The sequence below is a fragment of the Monodon monoceros genome, unplaced genomic scaffold (assembly GCF_005190385.1).
Source record: "Monodon monoceros isolate NGI ecotype Baffin Bay Population unplaced genomic scaffold, NGI_Narwhal_1 Super_Scaffold_12, whole genome shotgun sequence".
Taxonomy (NCBI): Eukaryota; Metazoa; Chordata; class Mammalia; order Artiodactyla; family Monodontidae; genus Monodon; species Monodon monoceros.
In genome coordinates, this window is record NW_021703768.1 from 162203331 (window position 1) to 162225310 (window position 21980).

Sequence of the window (21980 nt, forward strand, 5' to 3'; positions counted from 1 at the left end):
CTTTTCTTTTTCTTTTTTTCTTTCCCTACAAACCTGGGGCCCAGGAGTCTGCAAGAAGCACAACATTCAACCCAGGCCCACAGCCGGCCACATTTTCTTGCACTCAAGGCCAGGGGCTGTAAATTATACAACATGAGCTAAATTCAGCCTATCATCTATTTATGTAAGTAAAGTTTTATTGGAACACAATAAAACATTTGTTTATCCACTGTATATGGCTGCTTTCACACTAAAATGGCAGAACTGAGTAAAACAGAAACTCTATGGCCTTCAAAGCCTAAAATGCTTACTATGTGGCCCAATGCAGGAACAGGTTGCTGACCCCTGCTCTAAACAATTAGGAGATCAATGGCCCGGTGGAACTGAAATATTCTTTTGGAGAATTATTAGCTCTTACTCACCTGTGTCATATTTTTCTGTAACTCAGCAGCTGTTCTTTCTTCCTCCATGTTCCCTTCATGAAGAAAGACAGAGTATTGAGAAGTTAGACCTGAGGCAGGAGAAAGAAGACACGAGAATCTGGGTCTCCCCACAATTTCCATAATCAAGACTGTGGACTTTGCAGCATATGTGTTAGGAGTGATCACTCCCCTCAAAACACACACACACACAGACATGCATAGCCCCAAGACACCCAAGCAAACACACATCAATCTTGTAAGAAAACAGAGGGGGGGGGAAGAAGTTAGAGCAATCTTATCTCCTCTAGAGCTATAAAACAGTCCTCTGGTTCTTGTAGATCATAAAAAAAACAGGTTAAGAGTCCCATTTTGTAAGCAAGTTAACTGTAGTCTAAAAAAATTTAACTGTCAATTTGACCATAATAATGAAAACATAAAAAAAAAAATCAGAGAATGCCTTCAATAGTAAGAATATACACACCATCTCAAATCCAGGAAAGTGTGACCTGTATGCCAGACTTCCGGGGGTTCCACTTCCAATATTTATTTCTGTACTGCTTGTCAGGCTAACATGTATTACTCCTCAGCCCCTGACTACTAGACCCTCTCCCACAAGGGCTGCAGGGTCCCCAAAACCTGGTTTTTGAGAAAGAGCATCAACTGACTGAATTCCACACGCAGGTGGCAAGCGAAGACTTCTCCTACTCAATTCTGCAGGAATTGTACAGGAGGTACAGCAGCAGCAGAACAAGAACACTCGGAGTGAAGTTAGCAGTGTGTGTCATCTCTCACAGTGATATCTGTAGCACTACTGCACAAATTTCAAATAACGAAAATGCAACAGTTTCTTCCACTGCCATGGATGAAGTATGTATTTCAAAGCCAATACAAACTGTAACATTCTTTACTAACATGCTCCATTTAAGCAACCAAGATATGAGAATGACTTGGCAAAGAGATGCCCATACCTCTGCAAAAAGATTATTCATAGAAACTCTGCAAATCAGATCCTATCAAAACGAGTTTATAGGTGAAGAATCTTGGAAAGAGTCACTTAACTATGTGCTCAATGCTACCCAATTAGAACGCTGCTGAGGAGCTGTGTGTATGCAGCTGTATTTACCTTCAAAGCCTAAATGCCCAATGAGTGTATTTCTGAACATATACCCTACAATTTAGTTGTCAGTGAGGCCCTTATGCCCTAACATTACCAGGGTCTGGCCTAGAACCCTGTTGGGCACACTATGGAGAGTAGACAAATGAAGTATTCTATTCAAGTGTTTTATCTTTGAGCTCCTTCTCTTGACTAAGCCCTATGTCTTCAGCAGGGATGCTTCCCTTAAGGCCCTGACCTCCTGCTCCTTCATCTCATATTTATTTCGGTAATATTCACCCTGTCCTACTATGTGCAGTCACAGGAGACACAGCACTGAACAAAACAGAAAAATACTAAAGTGCCTGGGTCTTATAATCGTTTGAAGGAGGACCACTAAATTAACAATCTGATTTAGCTTTATCTGGTGGTATATGCTATATAAAAATGCATCACATTATAGGGATAAGGAGATACACACATATTTATCTTTAGCAAATCAGGACTACTTATGTGACAGGGTAGAAGCAGGAAATTAAAATAACTGTTTCAGATAACACTAGAAATCCATGGCTGGTGTGGTACATATATTTATATATAACTGACCCTTGAACAATTGCAGGGGTTGGGGCACCAACCCTCCGGCAGTAGCAAATTTGAGTATAACTCATAGTCAGCCCCCAGTATCCAAGGACTCAACCAACCACTGATCCTGTAGTATTGTAGTATTTAGTACTGAAAATAATCTGCATATAAGTGGACGCGTGCATTTCAAACCCATGTTGCTCAAGGGTTAATTGTATTTACAAATATCATCCATTCCTGTAGAAGAAAAATCAGTATCAATGGGTTAACCATTGACTTATAAGGGCAGAAAAAGAACAGCATAAAGGTTTAGGGAAAAAAATGAGTATGTGACAAAATTAACAATATTTTTAAAAACTTAAACAGAATCAGATAAAGCTAAATGGCAATACTACCCAAAGCAATCTACAGATTTAATGCCATCCCTATCAAATTACCCATGACATTACAGAACTAGAATAATCCTAAAATTTATATGGAACGATAAAAGACCCAGAATTGCCAAAGCAATCCTGAGGAAAAAGAACAAAGCGAAAGGCATAACCCTCCTAGGCTTCAGACAATACTACAAAGCTACAGTAATCAAAACAGTGTGGTACTGGCACAAAAACAGACATACAGATCAATGGAACAGAACAGAGAGCCCAGAAATAAACCCACACGCCTACGGTCAATTAATCTTCAACAAAGGATGCAAGAATACACAATGGGAAAAAGACAGTCTCTTCAGCAAGTGTAGCTGGGAAAGTTGGACAGCTGCATGTAAATCAATGAAATTAGAACACAACCTCACTGGTGGAGAAAAGGGAAACCTACACTGTTGGTGGGAATGTAAATTGGTACAGCCACTATGGAGAACAGTATGGAGTTCCTTAAAAGACTAAATATAGAACTACCATATGATCCAGCAATTCCACTCCTGGGCATATATCTGGAGAAAACCATAATTCAAAAAGATACATGTACCCCAAAGTTCACTGCAGCACTATTTACAATAGCCAAGACATGGAAGCAACCTAAATGTCCATCAACAGAGGAGTGGATAAAGAAGATGTATATATACAGTAGAATATATATATACAGTAGAATATTAGTATATCTATATTAGAATATCTATATACAGTAGAATATTAGTCAGCCATAAAAAAGAATGAAATAATGCCATTTGCAGCAACATGGATGGACCTAGAGACTGTCATATTGAGTGAAGTAAGTCAGACGAGAAAGACAAATATCATATGATATTGCTTACACGTGGAATCTAAAAAAAGGTACAAATGAACTTATTTACAAAATAGAAATAGAGTCATAGATGTATAAAACAAACTTATGGTTACCAAGGGGGCAAGGAGGGAGAGGGATAAAGTGGGAGACTGGGACTGACATATACACACTACTATATATAAAATAGATAGCTAATACGGGCCTACTGTATAGCACAGGAACTCTACTCAGTACTCTGTAATGACCTATATGGGAAAAGACTCTAAAAAAGAGTATATATATATATATATATATATATATATATATATATATATATGTATATGTATAACTGACTCACTTTGCTGTACACCTGAAACTAATACAAAATTGTAAATCAGCTATACTCCAATAAAAATTAAAAAAAAAGAACACACCCTCTCACCATACACAAAAACAAACTGAAAATGGCTTAAAGACTTAAACATAAGGTGTGACACCATAAAACTCCTAGAAGAGATCATAGGCAAAGCATTTTCCAACATAAATTGTACCAACGTTTTCTTAGGTCAGTCTCCCAAGGCAACAGAAATAAAAACAAAAGTAAATGGGACCTAATCAAACTTACAAGCTTTTGCACAGCAAAGGAAACCATAAACAAAATGAAAAGACAACCTATGGAATGGGAGAAAATATTTACAAATAATGCAACGAGCAAGGCTTAATTTCAAAAATACACAAACAGCTCATACAACTCAACAACAAAAAAACAAACAACCCGATCAAAAAATGGGCAGAAGGACTTCCCTGGCAGTCCAGTGGTTAAGACTCCACACTTCCAATGCAGGAGGCACGGATGTGATCCCTGGTCGGAGAACTAAGATACCACATGCCACACAGCCAAAAAAAAAACAAAACAAAACGGCAGAAGACCTGAATAGACATTTCTCCAAAGACATACAGATGGCAAATAGGCACATGGAAAGATGCTCAACAACGCTAATTGTTAGAGAAATGCAAATCAAAACTATAATGGGGTACCCCACCTCACACTGGTCAGAATGGCCATCATTAAAAAGTCTACAGATAACAAGCACTGGAGAGGGTGTGGAGAAAAGGGAACCCTCCTACACTGTTAGTGGGAATGTAAGTTGGTGCAGCCACTATGGAAAACAGTATAGAGGTTCCTCAAAAAACTAAAAATAGAATTAACATATGACCCAGCAATCCCACTCCTGGACATATACCCAGAGAAAACTATAACTCAAAAAGATACATGCACCCCTATGTTCAAAGCAGCACTATTCACAATAGCCAAGACATGGAAACAATCTAAATGTCCATGAACAGATGAATGGATAAAGAAGATGTGGTACATATACACAATGGAATACTACTCAGCCATAAAAAAGAGAAGGGAATAATGCTATCTGCAGCAACATGGATGCAACTAGAAATTATCATACTAAGTAAGTCAGAAAGAGAAAGACAAATACCATATGATATCACTTATATGTGGATCTAAAATATGGCACAAATGAAACTATCTACAAAACAGAAACAGACTCACAGATATGGAGAACAGATTTGTGTTTACCAAGGGGGAGAAAGGGTGGGACAGGGATAGACTAGGCGTTTGGGGTTAGCAGATGCAAACTATTACATATAGAATGGATAAACAACAAGATCCTACTGTATAGCACAGGAAACTATATTCAGTATCCTGGGATAAACCATAATGGAAAAGAATATTAAAAAAGAATGTATATATGTGTATAACTGAGTCACTTTGCTGTACAGCAGAAATTAACACAACATTGTAAATCAACTATACTTGAATTAAAAAAATAATAAAGTGAAAAAAAATGTTAAAAAAATTAAAAAATATAGGGACTTCCCTGGCAGTCCAGTGGTTAAGACTCTGCGCTTCCAACGCAGGGGGCACGGGTTCGATCCCTGGTCAGGGAGCTAAGATCCCGCATGCTGCAGGACCAAAAAATAAAATAAAATAAATAAATGAATATAAACACAAAACCTGTTTACATCCAGTCATTAAAGAAAAAAATTAGCAGTTTAGAACATACCTACAAAGGAAACAGAAGTTGCAGATTGTTTTACAGACAGGTTCACCAAGTAAGTAAAGGATTCATAATTCCATTTTTTGGGGGGGTGGGGGGTGCTGTTTTCCTGTGTATTTCCAAGACCAGAAAAGTACTCAAAACTCAAATATATGTGTATACACACACACACACATAAATATATGAAAGATCTCATTCATATACACAAGGGCAAAATATTAAAATATTAGTACAGTCCAGAAATGAAAAATGAAGATAATAATCACAAAATAAGTTCATTTCCTCCTAGGAATGAAGTGTGGTTAAAATGATTAACATAATTAAACTGATTAATATGATTCACATTAATAGAAAAAGATCACATGACTCATCCCCTTCGATACAAAATAGTGACTGATCTCTATCAATATGCATTGATGATAATAATTTAACCCACTAGGACTAGAGGGAAATAGGCTTTAATTAGAAAAAATATATATTATTTACAAACACCTACAGCAAACATCCTATTTAATGGTGAAATGGCAGAATAATTCCCTCTGGGATCAGGAACAAGACAAGGATGCAACTTAAATGCTATTCTACATTGAACTGAAAGTCCTGGCAAACGCACTAAATAAATAAAAAGAATATAAGGTACACAAAATAAGAAAGAAAACGCAGAAACTGACATATGATCACACTTTCGGTGTGAAATTCAAAAAATATCTACAGATAAATGACTAACATTTAGAGCTGCAACTGGCAAGGGGGATTAAAAAAATACTAAGTAATCAGTTCACTCTTATGCAGCTGAATATAATGTAGCAAACTGATGCCCACAGGAAGAGAAAAAAAAAATCACAGGTTAAAAATAATATCTCTCGCATCAGGAAGGGAGAGGTGGGGACGGAGTTAGGCAAATGTCACCCCATTCTCACAGAACAAGCCGAAATCCACAGACCTGCGCAGAGACGAGGTTGAGACTCTCGTCCCCGTGACCCGAATGGCAGGGATGCTTTTCCTTTCTGGAAAGAGAGCAGAGGATGATTTTGGAGGCCGATTAAATACGAGGATGGCTCTCCAACTCTCGCCTGCAGCAGACTCACCCCGACTGCTGGACCCTCACAGAGTTCCTGATTCAGTGAGTTTGGTACCAGCCGCGGCTGCTGGAGGCCCCGGGCGCGGGTGTCCCAGCGTGGAGCGGTGGGCACAGCCCAAGCGGCCGCCTTTTGGCCTCTGACCCCAAGGCCAAGCTCTCCACCTCCCGCGCACCAGACTTGGGGCGGGCTGGGCTGAACCAGGTAGGACGCGGACCGAGGCTAAAATTTAAATCAGATTTAGACGGGGTTGCAAGGGGACATGGCCGCCGGCTTGCGCACGCGCAGAAGTGCACGGCTGCTTCCGGTTTCTGCGCCACGCACAGCGTTAGGGACCGGGCCTCGGGAGCTGGGAAATTTGGGTTGGGAGGGGCGGTGGCAGCTTCCAGCCGCAAGTGGAGGAGAAGTACTAGTTTCCTTCCACGGAGAGACGCGGCTGGGTCTTGGGGCCGGGTCATCCTAGGACTTGGGGTTGGAGAGGGCCTGGAGCGGGACCAGGCTATGGGCGGGGCTTGGTTGACTAGGCCTGTGGGGCGGAGATGGGGCGCGACCAGGCCTAGGGGCGTGGCTTAGTTGAATATTCCAAAGAGCTGAGTTTAGGGTGGGATCAGGTCGAGGGGTGGGACTGTAGCAAGAGGAGGTCCCACAGTCAGGCTGGTGATTTGGGGCACTTTGAGACAAGACGATGTCCTCATCCCTGGGGACCACTATAGCAGGTTAACTAGCCAATAAGGCAGAAATGGCAAGCCAAGGCCGGTCTCCGAAGCACAGTTAGGGGAGGCATCTTTGTCCACAGCCAGCACGCCTCTGCTGTGACCCAGTCAGATCTGCTGTGAAGGACAGCATCATTCTCGCTGCTCCCCAGAGGGATATTGAGACCCCATCCCCAACCCTTGGGCTGGCCCAACTAAAACACTGCTGAAAGTAACCAAAGTCAAGGAAGTTTATATCCCTGCCTCCCTAGGAGCCCAAAGGAGATGGCTTACCCTACTAAAAGAATGCTCCAAACCACGAGATGGGCGTTAGGCCCTGCTTAAGGGAGCTTCTCACCAGGAGGACACCTAGAGAGGAGGTAGGAGCCCAAACTCTTGGGGAGATGAGAAGTGATGGAGTGGAGGATCCTGGAAAAAAAGGTCTGGTGCCCTCTACTGGAGAAAAAAAATGCAGCACGGTGTCCCACAATAGGAATACTGTGTAGAAACTGAGATAACTTTATCCTCTGCTTTGCCAGTGACCATCCAAAAAGTAACAAAAGACCAAAAGGGCAAAAGGAGAAGGCCAAAAAAAGAGGCGCTGATTCTCTCTTGAAGGAGGAAATACACATCATCTCTCTCCTTAAGGACTTCCCCCCAAGAAGCACTCCCCCTTCACCCCAGGAAGTGAATGAATTGGGAGGAGAATGAGTTAAAAGGGCAATTACCTGCTTAACTATTAAAATCGGCCCACTTTTGCTAAGAGATGCTTCTGTCCTGGTTGTTCCTCCCAGACTCTCCCTTTTCCCATTATTGGAATGGACCTCCTTGGTCAACCTCATGAAACAAGCCTAAAGCTTTTGCTATGGTGGGTGTCACCTGGTGGGAACCAGTTAACTTTCTCCTACCCATGTGCGTGACCAATATGCCACAGTACTGGCTAAGGACAGGCGCTGAAGGATTACAGTCTGTCATAGCTGACTTACTGAAAGAAGGTACTGATTCCTACCATGTCACCTTTCAGTTCCCTGGTGTGTCCTGAGCCAGTATGAATATATGGAGGCTGCCTACAGACTATAGAGGGTTAAACAAGACTACTCCCTTCATTATAACATCCCTACCAAATATCATCACCTTAATGGATGACATTCAAAATAACATGGGTAAATGATTTGAAGTTATAGATTTAGCTAAATGCATTCTATTCAGTAAAAGTTTCACAGGAGAGAGAGACACCCTCACCTACTGCCCATGTACTTTATCCTTTGCTCCACTGAAGGCAAAGTGGAACAACTCGAATCTGCTCTGGAGACCCAGGTAGTGGAACTAAAAACCTTGGACTTGGGAATTTCCTGGCGATCCAGTGGTTAGGACTCCACACTCTCACTGCTGAGGGCCAGGATTCAGTCCCTGGTCCAGGAACTAAAATCTTACAGGTCGTGTGGCACAACCAAAACAAACAAACAAACAAAAACACCAAAACCTTATATTTTTTTTTGCTGTTCAATATCTATATTTAGTTTTTTTATATAAACTGATCTTTTTTAAACTTTTATTTTATATTGGAGTATAGCCGATAACAATATTGTGGTAGTTTCAGGTGCACAGCAAAGCGACTCAACCATACATATACATGTATCCATTCTCCCCCAGACTCCCCTCCCATCCAGACTGCCACATAACATTGAGCAGGGTTCCCTGTGCTATACAGTAGGTCTTGTTGGTTATCCTTTTTAAATAACAATGTGTACATGTCAATCCCAAACTCCCTAATTATCCCTTACCTCCACCCTTCCCCACCCCCTGAAAAAACCTTGTATTAGACCACACCATTTGAGCGATACTCTGGGGAAAATCAGATCCTCTACTTCTGACTCCAAATGACCACCAACTTTAACCCCTAATCTGTGACTGGGCCTCTTCCCTGTAGTCGAAGAGCCAAATCTAGACACAGCTAAGCAGTTTTATATTCTGAAGGTGGCAGAGAAGAAAGCCTCTTACAGCATCAGAACCCAGAAGGCAATGAGAAACTCTCATGACAGGCCTCCCATCCTCTCATGTTCTGGGAGGATCACAGGGCCAACTCCCAGACTCACCACAGGTCAAGTCTTTGCCTGCATAGTCTATGTGGATAGAGGCAAAGTCTCAAGGGCACCATTTCTCCACACCTCTAGCCCCCAATCTTTCATGTATCTAGCTAAGAATTCTTTTTAGGTACTTTTTGTGGTAGGCAGAATAGTGCCCCTTGCCAAAATTACCCATGTCTTAATCTGCAGAACTTCTGAATGTTACTTTATATGGCAAAAGGGACTTTGCAGTTATGACTAAATTAAGGCTTTTGAGATGGGGAGATTACCATGGGTTACCTAGGTCGACCCAATGTAGTCACAGGGATCCTTGTAAGTGAAAGAGGGAGGCAGGAGTCAGAGAAGGAGATGTGAAGATGGAAGCAGAGGTCAGAGTGATGTGGAGCCATGACCCGAGGAATGGAGGCAATCTCTAGAAGCTGGAAAGACAAGGAAATGAATTCTTCCCTCCAGCCTCTGGAAGAAATACAGCCCTGTGGACCCCCTGATTTTAGCCCAGTGAGACCCAGTTCAGATGCCTGACCTCTACAGCTGTAAGATAAAATACTTGCGTTGTTTTAAGATACTAAGTTTCTGGTAACCTGTGATAAAAAGAGAGGTTCACATATTGAGGTATGGGGAAGTCATTCTGGCCTATACATGAGTTAACTTGCATTTTATGCTAAGAAAAATAGCCTGTTTGTGGCCTATCAAACATGCACTGCAGTCTGCTTTAATTATTAAAGAAAAGTGTCCATTGACCAGAAGTAAAGAATGTCCATGTTAAAAATAAAGATTAAATGCCTCCCTTCCTGGGACGCCAATGCTGGTACTCCTTCCATACTAAGACTCCCTTTCCAGGTGCCAAGACCACACTGACTAGCTGTGCACGTGCTGATCTGTTTTTTTTTAACCTTGAAGGAATGTATCCCTGACCTTCTTGATGTTCTTTGTTCTCACAAGACATAAAGCTGTACTGAAAACCAGGCTTCTCTAGAGCAGTTTCTCAAAATAATCTGGGAAGCTGGCTTCCAAGCTATAGTCCTCAGTTTGGCTCAAATAAAACTCTTTTCTTTTCCTATTGTAGATTGCTTATTGATTACTTTTGTCGACACCTATCATAGCAGCAATAGGGGACTAACACAGATACCCTAACAAACTGTACTGATAGAGCTTGGACCAAAATGGTTCTGTTCCTTTTAGGGAACATCTGACAAGAGTGACTGGGACCATGACTCCCAGTAGGGTGATTCGAGGTAAATGGAGGATATACCACAGCCAGGCTCCCCATCCAGAGCCAAGCCAGTTAAATATTAAACTAGGTACAGCAAGAGATGCTGGCAGCCAAACACACCCTGCTTTGACTGGCCAGCAAGAAGTCCAGGGTAATATGATTGTTCATTACCACTCACAGGGCATGCGGGATCCTAGTTCCCCGACTAGGGATCGAACCCACACCCCCTGCAGTGAAAGCTCAGAGTCTTAACCACTGGACCACCAGGAAAGTCCCATATACCAGAGTGTTTAGAACAATGTCATCATCTGTGGAAAATATACAAAATAGGCACCAAAAATAATAGGATGAGGCTAAAGGGAATAATAGTGTCCAGAAAGTGAATTTTGTCCTGTCATTTCAAGTTCAATCTCAAGGGAGGCTGCTCCTTCCGGGAGGCTCTTTGAAGTGTCTACATGTGGGCATCCACTTCAGAGGTCACCTTGGGGCATAGAAAGTTTGTGGAATGAGACCTTGTTAGAGTTTTACTGTGTTGATTACAAATTCAACATCCTCATTTTACTGCAAGTAAACTGATACTTTCTCATCTCCAGAGACCCTGGAGACCAAAATATTGAACCAATCTCATAAAAGTGTTTGTTACCCTACAGAGCTTCTGTTTGGGGTGATGGAAAAGTTTTGGAGATGGATAGTGGGGGTAGCTGCACTATATTGCGAATGTACTTAATGCCACTGAGTCGTACACTTAAAAATGATTAAATTTTATGTTATGTATATTTTACCACAATTTAAAAAAATGCTTGTTGTCCTTTGCTGTCTTACCTCATTGTTTGCTTTTTTTCCCTGAGCAGCATGTCAGCTATACACACTCTTTCTGATCTCCCAGGAGGAGCAAGGGAAGAAGCTGGAGAAAAGTGGACAAAGGACTTACCCTGGGCCACTGTGCAGGGAAGCCCCAGATATTGGGAAACAGAGGCCCTATCCTTCCTGATGATTACATTTCAAAGGAAAGGCTCTCAAATCCTTAGAAACATTTCAGAGTTATAAGAGATACGTATTCACAGTGGTAAACGTTTCCAGGAAATGCTCTAGGAACAAGAGGTCAGCGGCCTACTTTCTCCAGTATTCCTTTACATCCTGACTCCTAATACCGTTTCAGTTTCGTGAGACAATACAATACACCTGGACCGTGATGCCACAAGTCTTCACTAAAAGCCCCTAATACTTCTTCCAGTTTCTCAGCCATAAATCTCCAAGACTTTCGACCTCCCTATCCTTCTACTTTGATTCTAGGTGTACTCACCTGATCTAACCTCCTCTCAAGAGGAATCTCTTCATCCCTGGAAAACGTTGCTATCTAAAGCCATAAAGTTTCTGGGAATTCCCTGGCAGTTCAATGGTTAGGGTTCCATGCTTTCACTGCCAGGGCCAGGGTCCTATCCCTGGTGGGGGAACTAAGACTCCCAAGCTGCAGTGGCCAAAAATAAATAAATAAATAATAAAGATGTAAACTTTCTGAGGATAAATTACAATTCAATCAGATTTAGTAGGTTCATTATATAGCTCATGACCATAACGCTGGGAAACAAGTTCCTCACACCAGAGTGAATAACAGCCATTAAAATTTCCCTTTTCTTTTACTGAAAGATGACTTATAAGATTCCTAAAACTTATTGTAGACTGTGCATAGCCACCTTAACTATTTGCCTCCTTCTATGACATGATTATTAACACCCGTGAATCTCTGCCGTGGGAGGTCACTGCACCGTTAGCCTTTGACTGACTCCAGGCTAATACTGAGAACTCCCCATTTCTTGGTCTCCCAAATTACAATAAGCTGTTTTCTTTATCTGTCGGTAGCTAAAATGGATCTTCAAGCTCAAAAACATAATGGAAACCAGAGTCCAACTGGGTATCACAGTCACTCTCGCAACTCAGTGGCTAAAGAATCTCCCCATTGCTTCAGGACAGCAGCCTCAGCCACATAGTTAGCAGAAGCCATCTTAAACTTAGGGTCACCTTTTCACCTCCAGTGTCAGAGGCCCCAGACTGAGATGCAGAAGCGTTTGCTCCCTCTCGCCCTAACTGCGGTTTGAAGCTCCCTTCCCAGGTAGGGGGAATCACAGAGAGGAAGCTAAACTATAATGAAAAAATGAATGGTGCACAGGGAATTTATGTTGCCATGTGGAAAGATCAAGTACATCTAGGCGGTAACTGTATACGTATCTCCGTGGGGAAAGTGCAGCAAGAGTTGTGCAATGACAGGTATGATGCATTCAACTATGCATCAAAATTTGAAAGCAATTGTTTTTCATGTAAGACATGTAAGATGCATGGGCTATGGAGGAAAACAAACCACTACACAGGTCCTGGACCACAGCCCTGCCTTCCGGGGCCTGACCCAGCACCCCAGCACCAATCCGCGGGAGGAAAAATATATCTCTCTTCTGCTCCGAGATGAAAGAAAAGCAGCCTCCGGCGTCTGCCCAACCTCCGAGGCCCCGCCCCTTACGCTGTGCGAGGAGCCTGGAAGTGCGCGTGCGCAAGGCGGCGGCTGTCTTTGCTGTGTGGTCCGGCGCGGGTCTGAGGTAAGATTTTCGCCTCTTGGTGTGTCCCGCCTCTGTGCGGTCAAGCAGGAGGGGAAGACACCAAATAAGAGGCTTGAGGTCAGAGGATGCTGGCCTCGCGCGCTGACCTGGCCGCCCCGGCCTCCGGCTGGCGCTCCCGGGCGGCGGCCCTTCCCGCGAGAGCCCGGGCCCGCTCGGCCAGCGGAGGTCCGGGCGGCAGCTCTGGGAGGAGGCGGGTCGGCCAGGCTTTGTCTTCATCCGCGATGCTCCCGATTTCAAAAGGCTCCAGAGCAACCTTTGGGTCCTTTCTCCACAAGGGAAAGGAATAGCATCTCTGTCGTTCTCGTCCCGGCACTCCGGCCCCAATGGCCCCCTGTCCCCGGGTCCCGGTGAGCACTCGGTGGCTTTGTTCCGGCCGTGGGTGTCGGTTATTGAAGTTTGGTAAGTTATATTCCGTTGGAAAGAGAAACCTTTGCAGGTTATTAGGCAGCACGTGTGTGTGATCTAAATAAATGCATGAGTGAAGGAATTCATATAAATACTAAATTTACCACGTCAGAGCCCTGTAAAGCCCCAAAGCTTCAAAAGTATAGGAGTCTCAGGGTAGGAAGACGACGTAGGCTGGTTTCTGTTAGTAGCAGAAGTTGGAATTGAATTTACCGTAAGTAAGATGAGTTTTGACGGGTGGATTTTTCTTCCAGGTATTCATCTTGAAATTATTATTATTATTATTTTTGTCCGCGCTGCGCAGCTTAGGGGATCTTAGTTCCCCAACCAGGAATTGAACCCCGGGCCCCTGCAGTGAGAGCGTGGAGTTCTAACCACTGGACCACCAGGGAAGTCCCTCATCTTGAAATTCTTATCTAGAGAAAATCTGTGACGTCAATAAAACGAACATCCATGAACCCTTCATCTAGATTCACTAATTAAGATTTTATCTCTCGTTATATGTATTATGATGAACCATTTAATGGGAAATTGCAGACATTCACTTCCCCCTTTAATCTTCAGTGTTCATTTCTTAAGAATGAGGACAATCTCCTACTAAGAACAAAACTGCATTGTCCACCAAGAAAATCAAAAATTTTCCACTTTTCCGAGAGTATCTTTTATAGTTGTCCGGTTTTTTGGAGAGCTAGGATCCAAATTAGATTTGCACGTTGCATTTTGGTTTTAGATTTCTTTTACCTAAAACATTTGCCTGTATTTTTGGTTCCTGCCTATTTCAGGATTTTTGTATTGTAAAATGTTGGCATTCTGATATGATGTTTTCCTGTGATTTCATTTAATTAACTTGTCTATCTCATACAGTGGACATTGTGTCTAGAGCAGTAGTGTCTAATACAAATATAATGTGAAGTACAGATGTAATTTTAAAAATTTTAGTAGCCAAGTTAGGAAAAAATGAAGTTATTTTTAATAATATATCTTATCTAACCCAATTTATCCAGTTATTAATATATAGTTATTGGTGAAATTAATGACTAATGTAGCTAATATAAAATTATTAATGAAAAATTTTACATTTCTTTTGTACTAACTGTTGGAATCTGGTATGTATTTTATACTTAAGCACATCTCAGTATGGCTGCTAAATTTTTGTTGGAAATTCTTGATCTGTATTTAGCTTTCATAAAATTTACTGTTGAAAAAGTAGACTTGGAAACCCAGATTGCTCCAAACATGCTGAAAAGTTTTTTAGTAACTGGGCAATTTTATTTCTAAACTTAATTAAAAGTAAGTAAAATTAAGAATTCAGTTCCTCAGTCACACTAGCCACATTTCATGTTCACAGTAGCCACATAGAGCGAGCCAATGGCTACTAAGTTAGACTGCAGGTTTAGAGACGTGAAAATTTCCTAGGTGATGTTGTGTACTTCATATTGTATCCCCTCAATATGGGATCGGGAGGCACATAAATGCAAGTTGTCCCACTGTGTATTAGGAATGCAAAGCATTTAGTCAAGTTGCCCATCTCTCTCGTGTAGTCACATTTTTCTTTTTAGTAATCTGTGGGTGATACTTGGCAATAGGGGAATAATCTCTTCCCCAACCCTTTCGATCAGTGGTTTTAACATCACTTGTTGATCTTCGCTTCAACCTGTTTTTACGTTGGGGGCTTATGAAATGGTTTTTTTTTTTTTTTTCTAATTCTGTCATTCCTTCTCTATTCTTTAGCTGTCAGTCTTCTATAAACAAGAGCTTTCCCTCCCCACTTCCCCTGCCCTCTATATTTTTTTCCCTTTCGGAGTGTCACAACATATCCCTGGATTTTTCTTTCATTCATCATATTATAAACAGTTGCTGTCATTTGATGCTCAAGCTGTCCCAAACTTGGCCAGGAGGAGTCCTTTTAATTTGACTCATGTGTCCCTTCAACACATACCTATTAGTCTTTGAGTGTAAATCCCCAGTTCACTTTGTACTTTCCAGTTACAGACCTGTAATAAATGATTTCTCCTCTTTCCTTATAGACACCAAGGTCTCTGTGATGGGCTCAGTGCTACTGGGGTATAACTGTATCTAGGCCTTTCAGTGGTTATCTAAAAAAATATATACATATTTTTTTTGAGACAAAATTGAAATCAAATTGTATTTATAATTTTATATCCTCCTTTTCATATAAATTATTATCATGAACATACTCTCATATTGTTATTCTTCAAAAACCCAATTAAAAATATATTTTCTTACATTGTAAGTTCATACTCATATTCCTAGTAAAAATTTAATATGTGCTTTTTTCTTTATTTTATACTTGTATCTCTTTTCTCTTATTATAAAAACCTTGGTTTGTAATACCATTAATATATTGTTTTATCCAACAGTATGGGTACAGTAGTTTCAAAAATTATACCAATATTACTAATGGTAGACTTGCTCAATAAAGTATTAAGTTACTTTGCATTTTTTTGTCCTTAATGGTTTATATTAAGTATATGCAGCTCATAGTACTGTGCTCAAATATTTGTATGAACTCTAAGTCTTTTCTCTCATGGTTTTGTTATCAGTTTGATACACTATTATGTACATATCTGTTTACATTTAGTTTTAAGGTTTGCTTCCTTTCTGAATTAACTTATTTTTTTAATTTATAAAACTTTTTCACGGTTCAAAGGTAAAACTGTATAAAAAGGTATATTCAGAAGTCTCACATCACATTACCACCAGTAGCTAACCATTTCCATTTTATTAGTTTCTGATGTAAACTTTCTCAAAATTCATATATATATATATATATATATATATATATATTCCTTCCTTCCTTCCTTCCTTCCTTTTTACCTTCACATGAATGTACTTCTTTCCCCAATTAAACTAAATACTGGAAATCAATCTATATCAGTTCATAGTGATTTTCCTTATCCTTTTTTGTGGCTGCTGAGCCCTTTATTAGTGCATGTATGGTAGTTTAGTCAACTAGCGTCCTATGGATAGAATTTGTGTTGCTTCCAATTATCCTAACCAAAGCAGCCTACTAACAGTAGGAGCAAACCTGTAGTGCAAAAAAACCCAGATTTTTTGCCTCATTGCAGTGAGGGAGACTGCATAGCAGAGGAACTGTGGATGTCTCAACCAAACAAAGCAAAATGTATACTTATGGATTCTGAGAATTGTGACATTTAGGTGAAATTTAAAGGGAGCAGTAATTTTATAGTCTCAAAGCAAAGCAGGACTGTGTTAAGGGGTTTAACATCAGGTCTGTACTACAAACAACCCAGGCTCTTGTTTCCTTGGAAACAATAAAATTAAGATAGTTGTGGAATATTGTGTCCAGAAACCCTTTATTTGAAGCTCAGTTCCAGGTTTTTAAATCAAGACTCCTTCTTGATGTCAAATATCAAAATAATGATGTATATCCTCCAGGCAAAATTGGGATGTTTCAGTCTTACTGATACAATTTCAAACAGTGAATCTCTGATAGTCTCTGATTTTACAGAACAAAGTTTCTCAGTGAATAAGAAAGCAATAGTAACTCTGTTACATATTCTTTCATGAGATGGTCAGTCAAGTTCTGCCACAAGGGGAGACTGGAGGCCCAGGAAAAAACAAAGTTTATTATACTGTTAAGTCCTAGAGGCGAGGCAACATGTAACCATGCAGGGTGATGTGGGAAAACACCAGGATGGTCAAGAGGCAGAAGGCACAGGAGAGAGGGGAAGGTTTAGGCCACTGCCTTTATTGGGGTTTCTATGGGAAAGGCAAGGCAGGGCAGAGGAAACAGCCAGGATTGACTGCTTTGAATAATTTTGGCAGGCTTTGGGTATACGAGTGGTCTCTAGTTGCCTGCTACCTGGCCCTGGGATGTTTAAGGCAGAGAAATATTGCCTCCTACAGTGGATGGGTCTGCTGGAGGTAAGTATGGTCCTTGATTGGTTAGTTTGCATATCAAAGTCATGCTCCAGGTTGAGTCCTTTGTTATTTCTCAGAGTTGGCTAGCCCCAAGAAGCAGTCTCTCCCCAGCCAGAAAGGATTTTTTCAGATGTCAAAAGTCATATAATATACAGAAAAAGTGTGTGTGTGTGTGTGTGCGCGCGCGTGCGCGCGCACGTGAGTATCCAATACAGTCGGTACTCATGTTTTGATGAGAGTAAGGAAACCAGGGCAATGATAGTAGATACTTTTAGACAGTGTGGCGTAAGTGCCCCTAACCAACACAGAAAACATTTTACTGTGATAATGGAAAGGAGAAACACAGGTAAAGTACGAGGAGTCCTTGTAGGCCAGCCCATGATATAAGTTTCCCATTTATATTGCATTAGTCAAGAAAATAAATCTGAAATTTTTTGCAGTCCCTAACAATATCTTAGTGGAGTTGTAGAGTAGGTTAGAAATACTCTCATATCAGGGTGACACATCTGGCGGTGGTGTTGGAGGGGATGAGCTGATAAGTTAGTAAAGTACATGTAAAGGTTGGTGGTTGTGTGTGGAACCAAGGGGAAGGAGTGCTGGTGGCTGCAACGCAGAAGGTCTTGGTGGAAAGCTGGAGGCGGTTAGTGGAAGAAAGCATCAGGGAGTGGGTGGCCCTCTTCCCAGAGGGTCCAGGCGTTGGCCAATATAAGGCACGTGCCTCCTGGGGAAAGCAGTAATCTCCACTAATTCCTTTCCTTTTTAAAATTAAAACTTTGTTTTTAGAGCAGTTTCAGGTTCACAGCAAAATGGAGGGGAAGGTACAGAGAGTTCCCATCTGTCCCCTGCTCTCCCCCCAGCCTCCCCCATTATCAGCATCCCCCACCAGAGAGGTACATTTGTTACAGTTGATGAACCAACATGGGCACCTCATAATCACCCGAAGTCCGCAGATCACGTTACAGTTCACTCTTGGTTTTGTAGATTCTGTGGCCTTGGACAAACACATAATGACATGTTTCCCTCGTTACGGTATTATGCAGAGTATTTTCACTGCCCTAAAAACCCTGTGTCTTGCCTATTCTCCCTGACCCCCACAATCGTTGGCAACCTCTGGTCTTCTTACTACTACATACTTTTGCCTTTTCTAAAATGTCATATAGTTGGAATCACACAGTCCATTAATTTTTGGAATGATATCGATACTAGTGACCTCTACCAGATTTCCCTGTAGGCATGGAGTGTAGGGGTGTATGTTTTGGCAGAGAGCAAGGAGTATACCTGGATCGTGGGCTAAGCAGACAAGGAACTCAGAATCATAATAGAATTCCTAATATCAAAGGAAGAAAAGCACAAAGTGTCCTATGTCCAATCTGTGCGTTAGAAGAAACAGTCCCTGGGGTTTAGTGTCAGGGTCAAGTTAGCCCAGGGGGCAAAGTCATCTCCAATGGCGAGATCTCAGACTGGGGTGACGTCTCCTGGGATGACGTCATCTCTGGTGGTGAGCTCCTGGGCCAGGGTGATGTTGCTGAGTGTGAGACTGGAGTATCCTTTTCAAGTGGGTACCTACTCCAGTTGATGTGGATCTCAGCATTTGCCATGTTTGGTTGAAACACTGTCTTATTTGGAGGGTTTGGGCCTCTGGATTGTAAACCAATGAAAGCACCCAGACCAATAATAAGTCCACAGTTACCTAAACTGTGGTGTGTAGCTAAACTCGACAGGGTTTTTAGTTTTTGAATGAAGTTTAGGCTCCCATATCAGTAGTACAGCTGCCTGGTCTTTGGGACAATCTATGGTTAATAGATCCCAGTGGAGTACACCCCCTCAATCTGGCCTCCAGCCCTTATGGGATAGGGCAAGATTAAAAAAAATTATAAATATAGGTTAAGGTTTGAGGCAAAATAGAGACCTTTTCAGGTTTATTTGTTGGACTGGAATTTAATGAATAGGAATTGTTCAGGAGACTATTAAGCATCTCAGTTAAACCAGTTATTGGGGTCATGAAAGTTCTATGAATACCTTTTCCGAGAGCCCAACATTGTGTATTCTAAGCAGTGAAATGCGTGTCTTTGTTACTAGCAGTAATGCCTATAACTCCAAAGGGAATAACGAGCATCCTGGCAAGGCCTTGTACTGTAGTCTTAGTTATATGTAAAGACGTGTGATTTTGATTTATATTTTCGGTGCCTGTGAGGCAAGAGATTGCCAGAGTTCTGTACCATGAAATAGGACAATTTTTAGATAATAGCCCAACAGTTTATAATAAATGTGATGATGGGACCATTTGTTGGCTAGGGCATCCGGTGCTGAGATGACTGCCTGAAGTTTGACCAAGTGTGTTGTTTCTTGGGTCCCATCCTTTATTTAGGGACATCATGGCTAAGGGATGGGAAGCAGCAACATTCCATCAGGCTCCATTACATATGATGGTTAACAGTGTCATTTGTATAGTCCTCCAATTCTCATTGCTATTTACTCAGTTAATCCCAGGGGGCTTCCTAGGTAGTCAAGGGTCTGGGGGAGGGGTGACATCCTCCAGCACCATGGCATCTGGCAAGAGACAGGGGAGGCCACCCCTCCTGAAAGTGGAATATATGAAAGGGCCCAGATTTGGTTCCCTCCTCTCATAGGGAGGCCTCAGCGGTTATGCTGTGTTTATGGGGGTATTGTTTCCATGACCCAAAGTATAATGGACAAGTGGTTATGGAGGGTCGCAGGCTCAAGGTCTGTGAGAATGTCTGTTTCCAAGAAAGTATGTTGACAGCAATTACTGTTTATAATGTACAGGCATACCTTGTTTTATTGTGCTTTCCTTTATTGTGCTTAACAGATAATTGCATTTTTAAAAAATTGAAGATAAATTCTCATATTGGAGAATAACGGTAACCTCAGGAGTTCAGGCTTTTGAGACGGAGTAACCTGCATTCAGACTCTGGCTCACCACTTCTTAACTGGTGATCTTGAGCCAATTACTACTCCTGTTTGAACATAAGTTGCCTCAACTACTGAATGACAGTAATAATAACTGTTGATAATCATATGAGCTTCCACTGTGTGTGTGTTCTGGCACATAATGAGTACTCAGTGAACGGCAATTATTATTTATATTTATGTGGTCTACAGTTTCTAATGACTTTCACATAATATAACTTCCATCTTCTACAGAGAGATGGCTAATGAATGATGCTTGATGACAGATGAGAAATGCCTCCTGCATAAAGATTGATGGTATGAGGCAAGACTCCTACTTAATCAAGAGGAATTGAGATTAACTTATCCATTAAATTCAGAAACTGTCTTGAAGAGACTTTGGGAATAAGACATGTTAAGGCAGATTTCATTAACAGATTCACAGGATGCCAGCCATTGACCTTTTCCCTTGTGGTAAGTCCTTGTTGATGCTCCTTTCAGAGACCGTGCTTTAACTGGCCTGTGAGCAGCCTGTCTTGTGGTCTGGGTCTATGCAGTCCTGCTTCTGGGCTGTCTAGGAGGGGGCTTAAGTATATAACAATATCCTGTTGTCTAAATCCTGGGGCTTGGGAAAGAGGGGTAAGTATGCCTATTTTTGTGGGAGAGGTTCTGCTTAACCACATGAGTTATTATTGTTAGCCAAAAAATTCCCCAACAGTTTTACTTCTCTGGACTTTAATTTCTTTATCTGTAAAATGAGATTAGATTATTAAACTCTTCTTCTTGTTTATCAAAGCCCCAAATCCCATTTCTGACTTCAGATGAGGCGGGCTATAGGGCATTTTATGGCAGCAGTGTGTGTGTGTGTGTGTGTGTGTGTGTGTGTGTGTGTGTATGTTCACTTAGAATTAGTGTGGAGTGGCTGCCAGGCTTGTGAGTACGGAAACTGTGGGCAGCCTGGATTCTCAGGTTTTGTTTCTTCTCTTCAACGTTGTCTTTCTCAAGACTTTTTCTCTTGTCATGAGGAGAAGTCAGAAGGGGAAAGGATTGTGACTGGGTGTCTGACAAACTATTTTCAGGTCAGTAGGAAATTTATTCTTTTATAAAAGCACATGCTTCTTCCTACGAGGTAGATATGTTTCTTACTAGTGAAACAGAGCTTCTGTTTCAAATAGGGCCTGCTTAGGGACTGAGTCCCGAGTTAAATTTCCTCAGGTCTTACTTAGGGTCTTTCATTTACACAGGAGAATGATACTATCACTCCAGTATTTACTAATTCAGTCCAGTATTTACTAATTCAGTCCAATTCATCCATGCTGATTGTATGCTCTCATTTTGCTATGATAGACAGGGAGCCGACATGTGCCTCTGAGAATTTGTACTGTCACTGGAGGAATAATTCATTTACCAGCATTTACTGTGTCTGTAATGTGCTCAGGACTATGGCTAACCTGTCAACAGAGAAAAATAAGACCAGAAGAGGTCACAATCTAGTTGTGGTGAGATACGTTCAGTTAGGTGAGAGAGGTGCTCTTAAAGCTACGTAATTGGATGAAGTCACCATGAATACGTCCAGGTAGAGAGGAGAAGGAGCTTGAGGACCATCAAGCCCTGGGGTTGATTATGGAAGAACATAAAACCTGTCTAGGCTTTGAGTCTCCCTTCCTCTTTCTCCAGGGAACATTGATGGAGATGGCAATTGCCTGATGCCAGGATGTTCCT

At 41.5% G+C, this 21980-nt stretch overlaps 2 protein-coding genes and 1 long non-coding RNA gene across 5 annotated transcripts in view; 1 reads left to right on the forward strand and 2 right to left on the reverse strand.

Moving 5' to 3' along the window:
- Positions 1-2759, reverse strand: part of LOC114892211 (zinc finger protein 699-like) — a 66433-nt gene extending 63674 nt beyond the window's left edge. The window contains exon 1 of the mRNA XM_029216869.1: positions 402-2759. Coding sequence (XP_029072702.1) covers positions 402-650 — 249 coding nt within the window. The 5' untranslated portion in view covers positions 651-2759. The remainder of the gene's footprint in view (positions 1-401) is intronic.
- Positions 2760-5176: 2417 nt separating this feature from the next.
- Positions 5177-6890, reverse strand: LOC114891742. Its single transcript, XR_003792590.1, has 3 exons — positions 6446-6890; positions 6301-6364; positions 5177-5262 (listed from the first exon to the last, which is right to left on the reverse strand). It is a non-coding gene; the product is annotated as an uncharacterized LOC114891742 (long non-coding RNA).
- A 1998-nt stretch (positions 6891-8888) lies between these two features.
- LOC114891739 (zinc finger protein 177-like) overlaps positions 8889-21980 on the forward strand; it is a 36046-nt gene continuing 22954 nt past the window's right edge. Inside the window, exons 1-3 of one of the 3 annotated variants that reach the window (XM_029216009.1) lie at positions 8889-13016; positions 20514-20732; positions 21264-21337. The gene's annotated coding sequence lies outside the window, so the exon portion shown is untranslated. The remainder of the gene's footprint in view (positions 13017-20513; positions 20733-21263; positions 21338-21980) is intronic. The other 2 variants (XM_029216007.1, XM_029216010.1) reach the window with 2 other exon arrangements.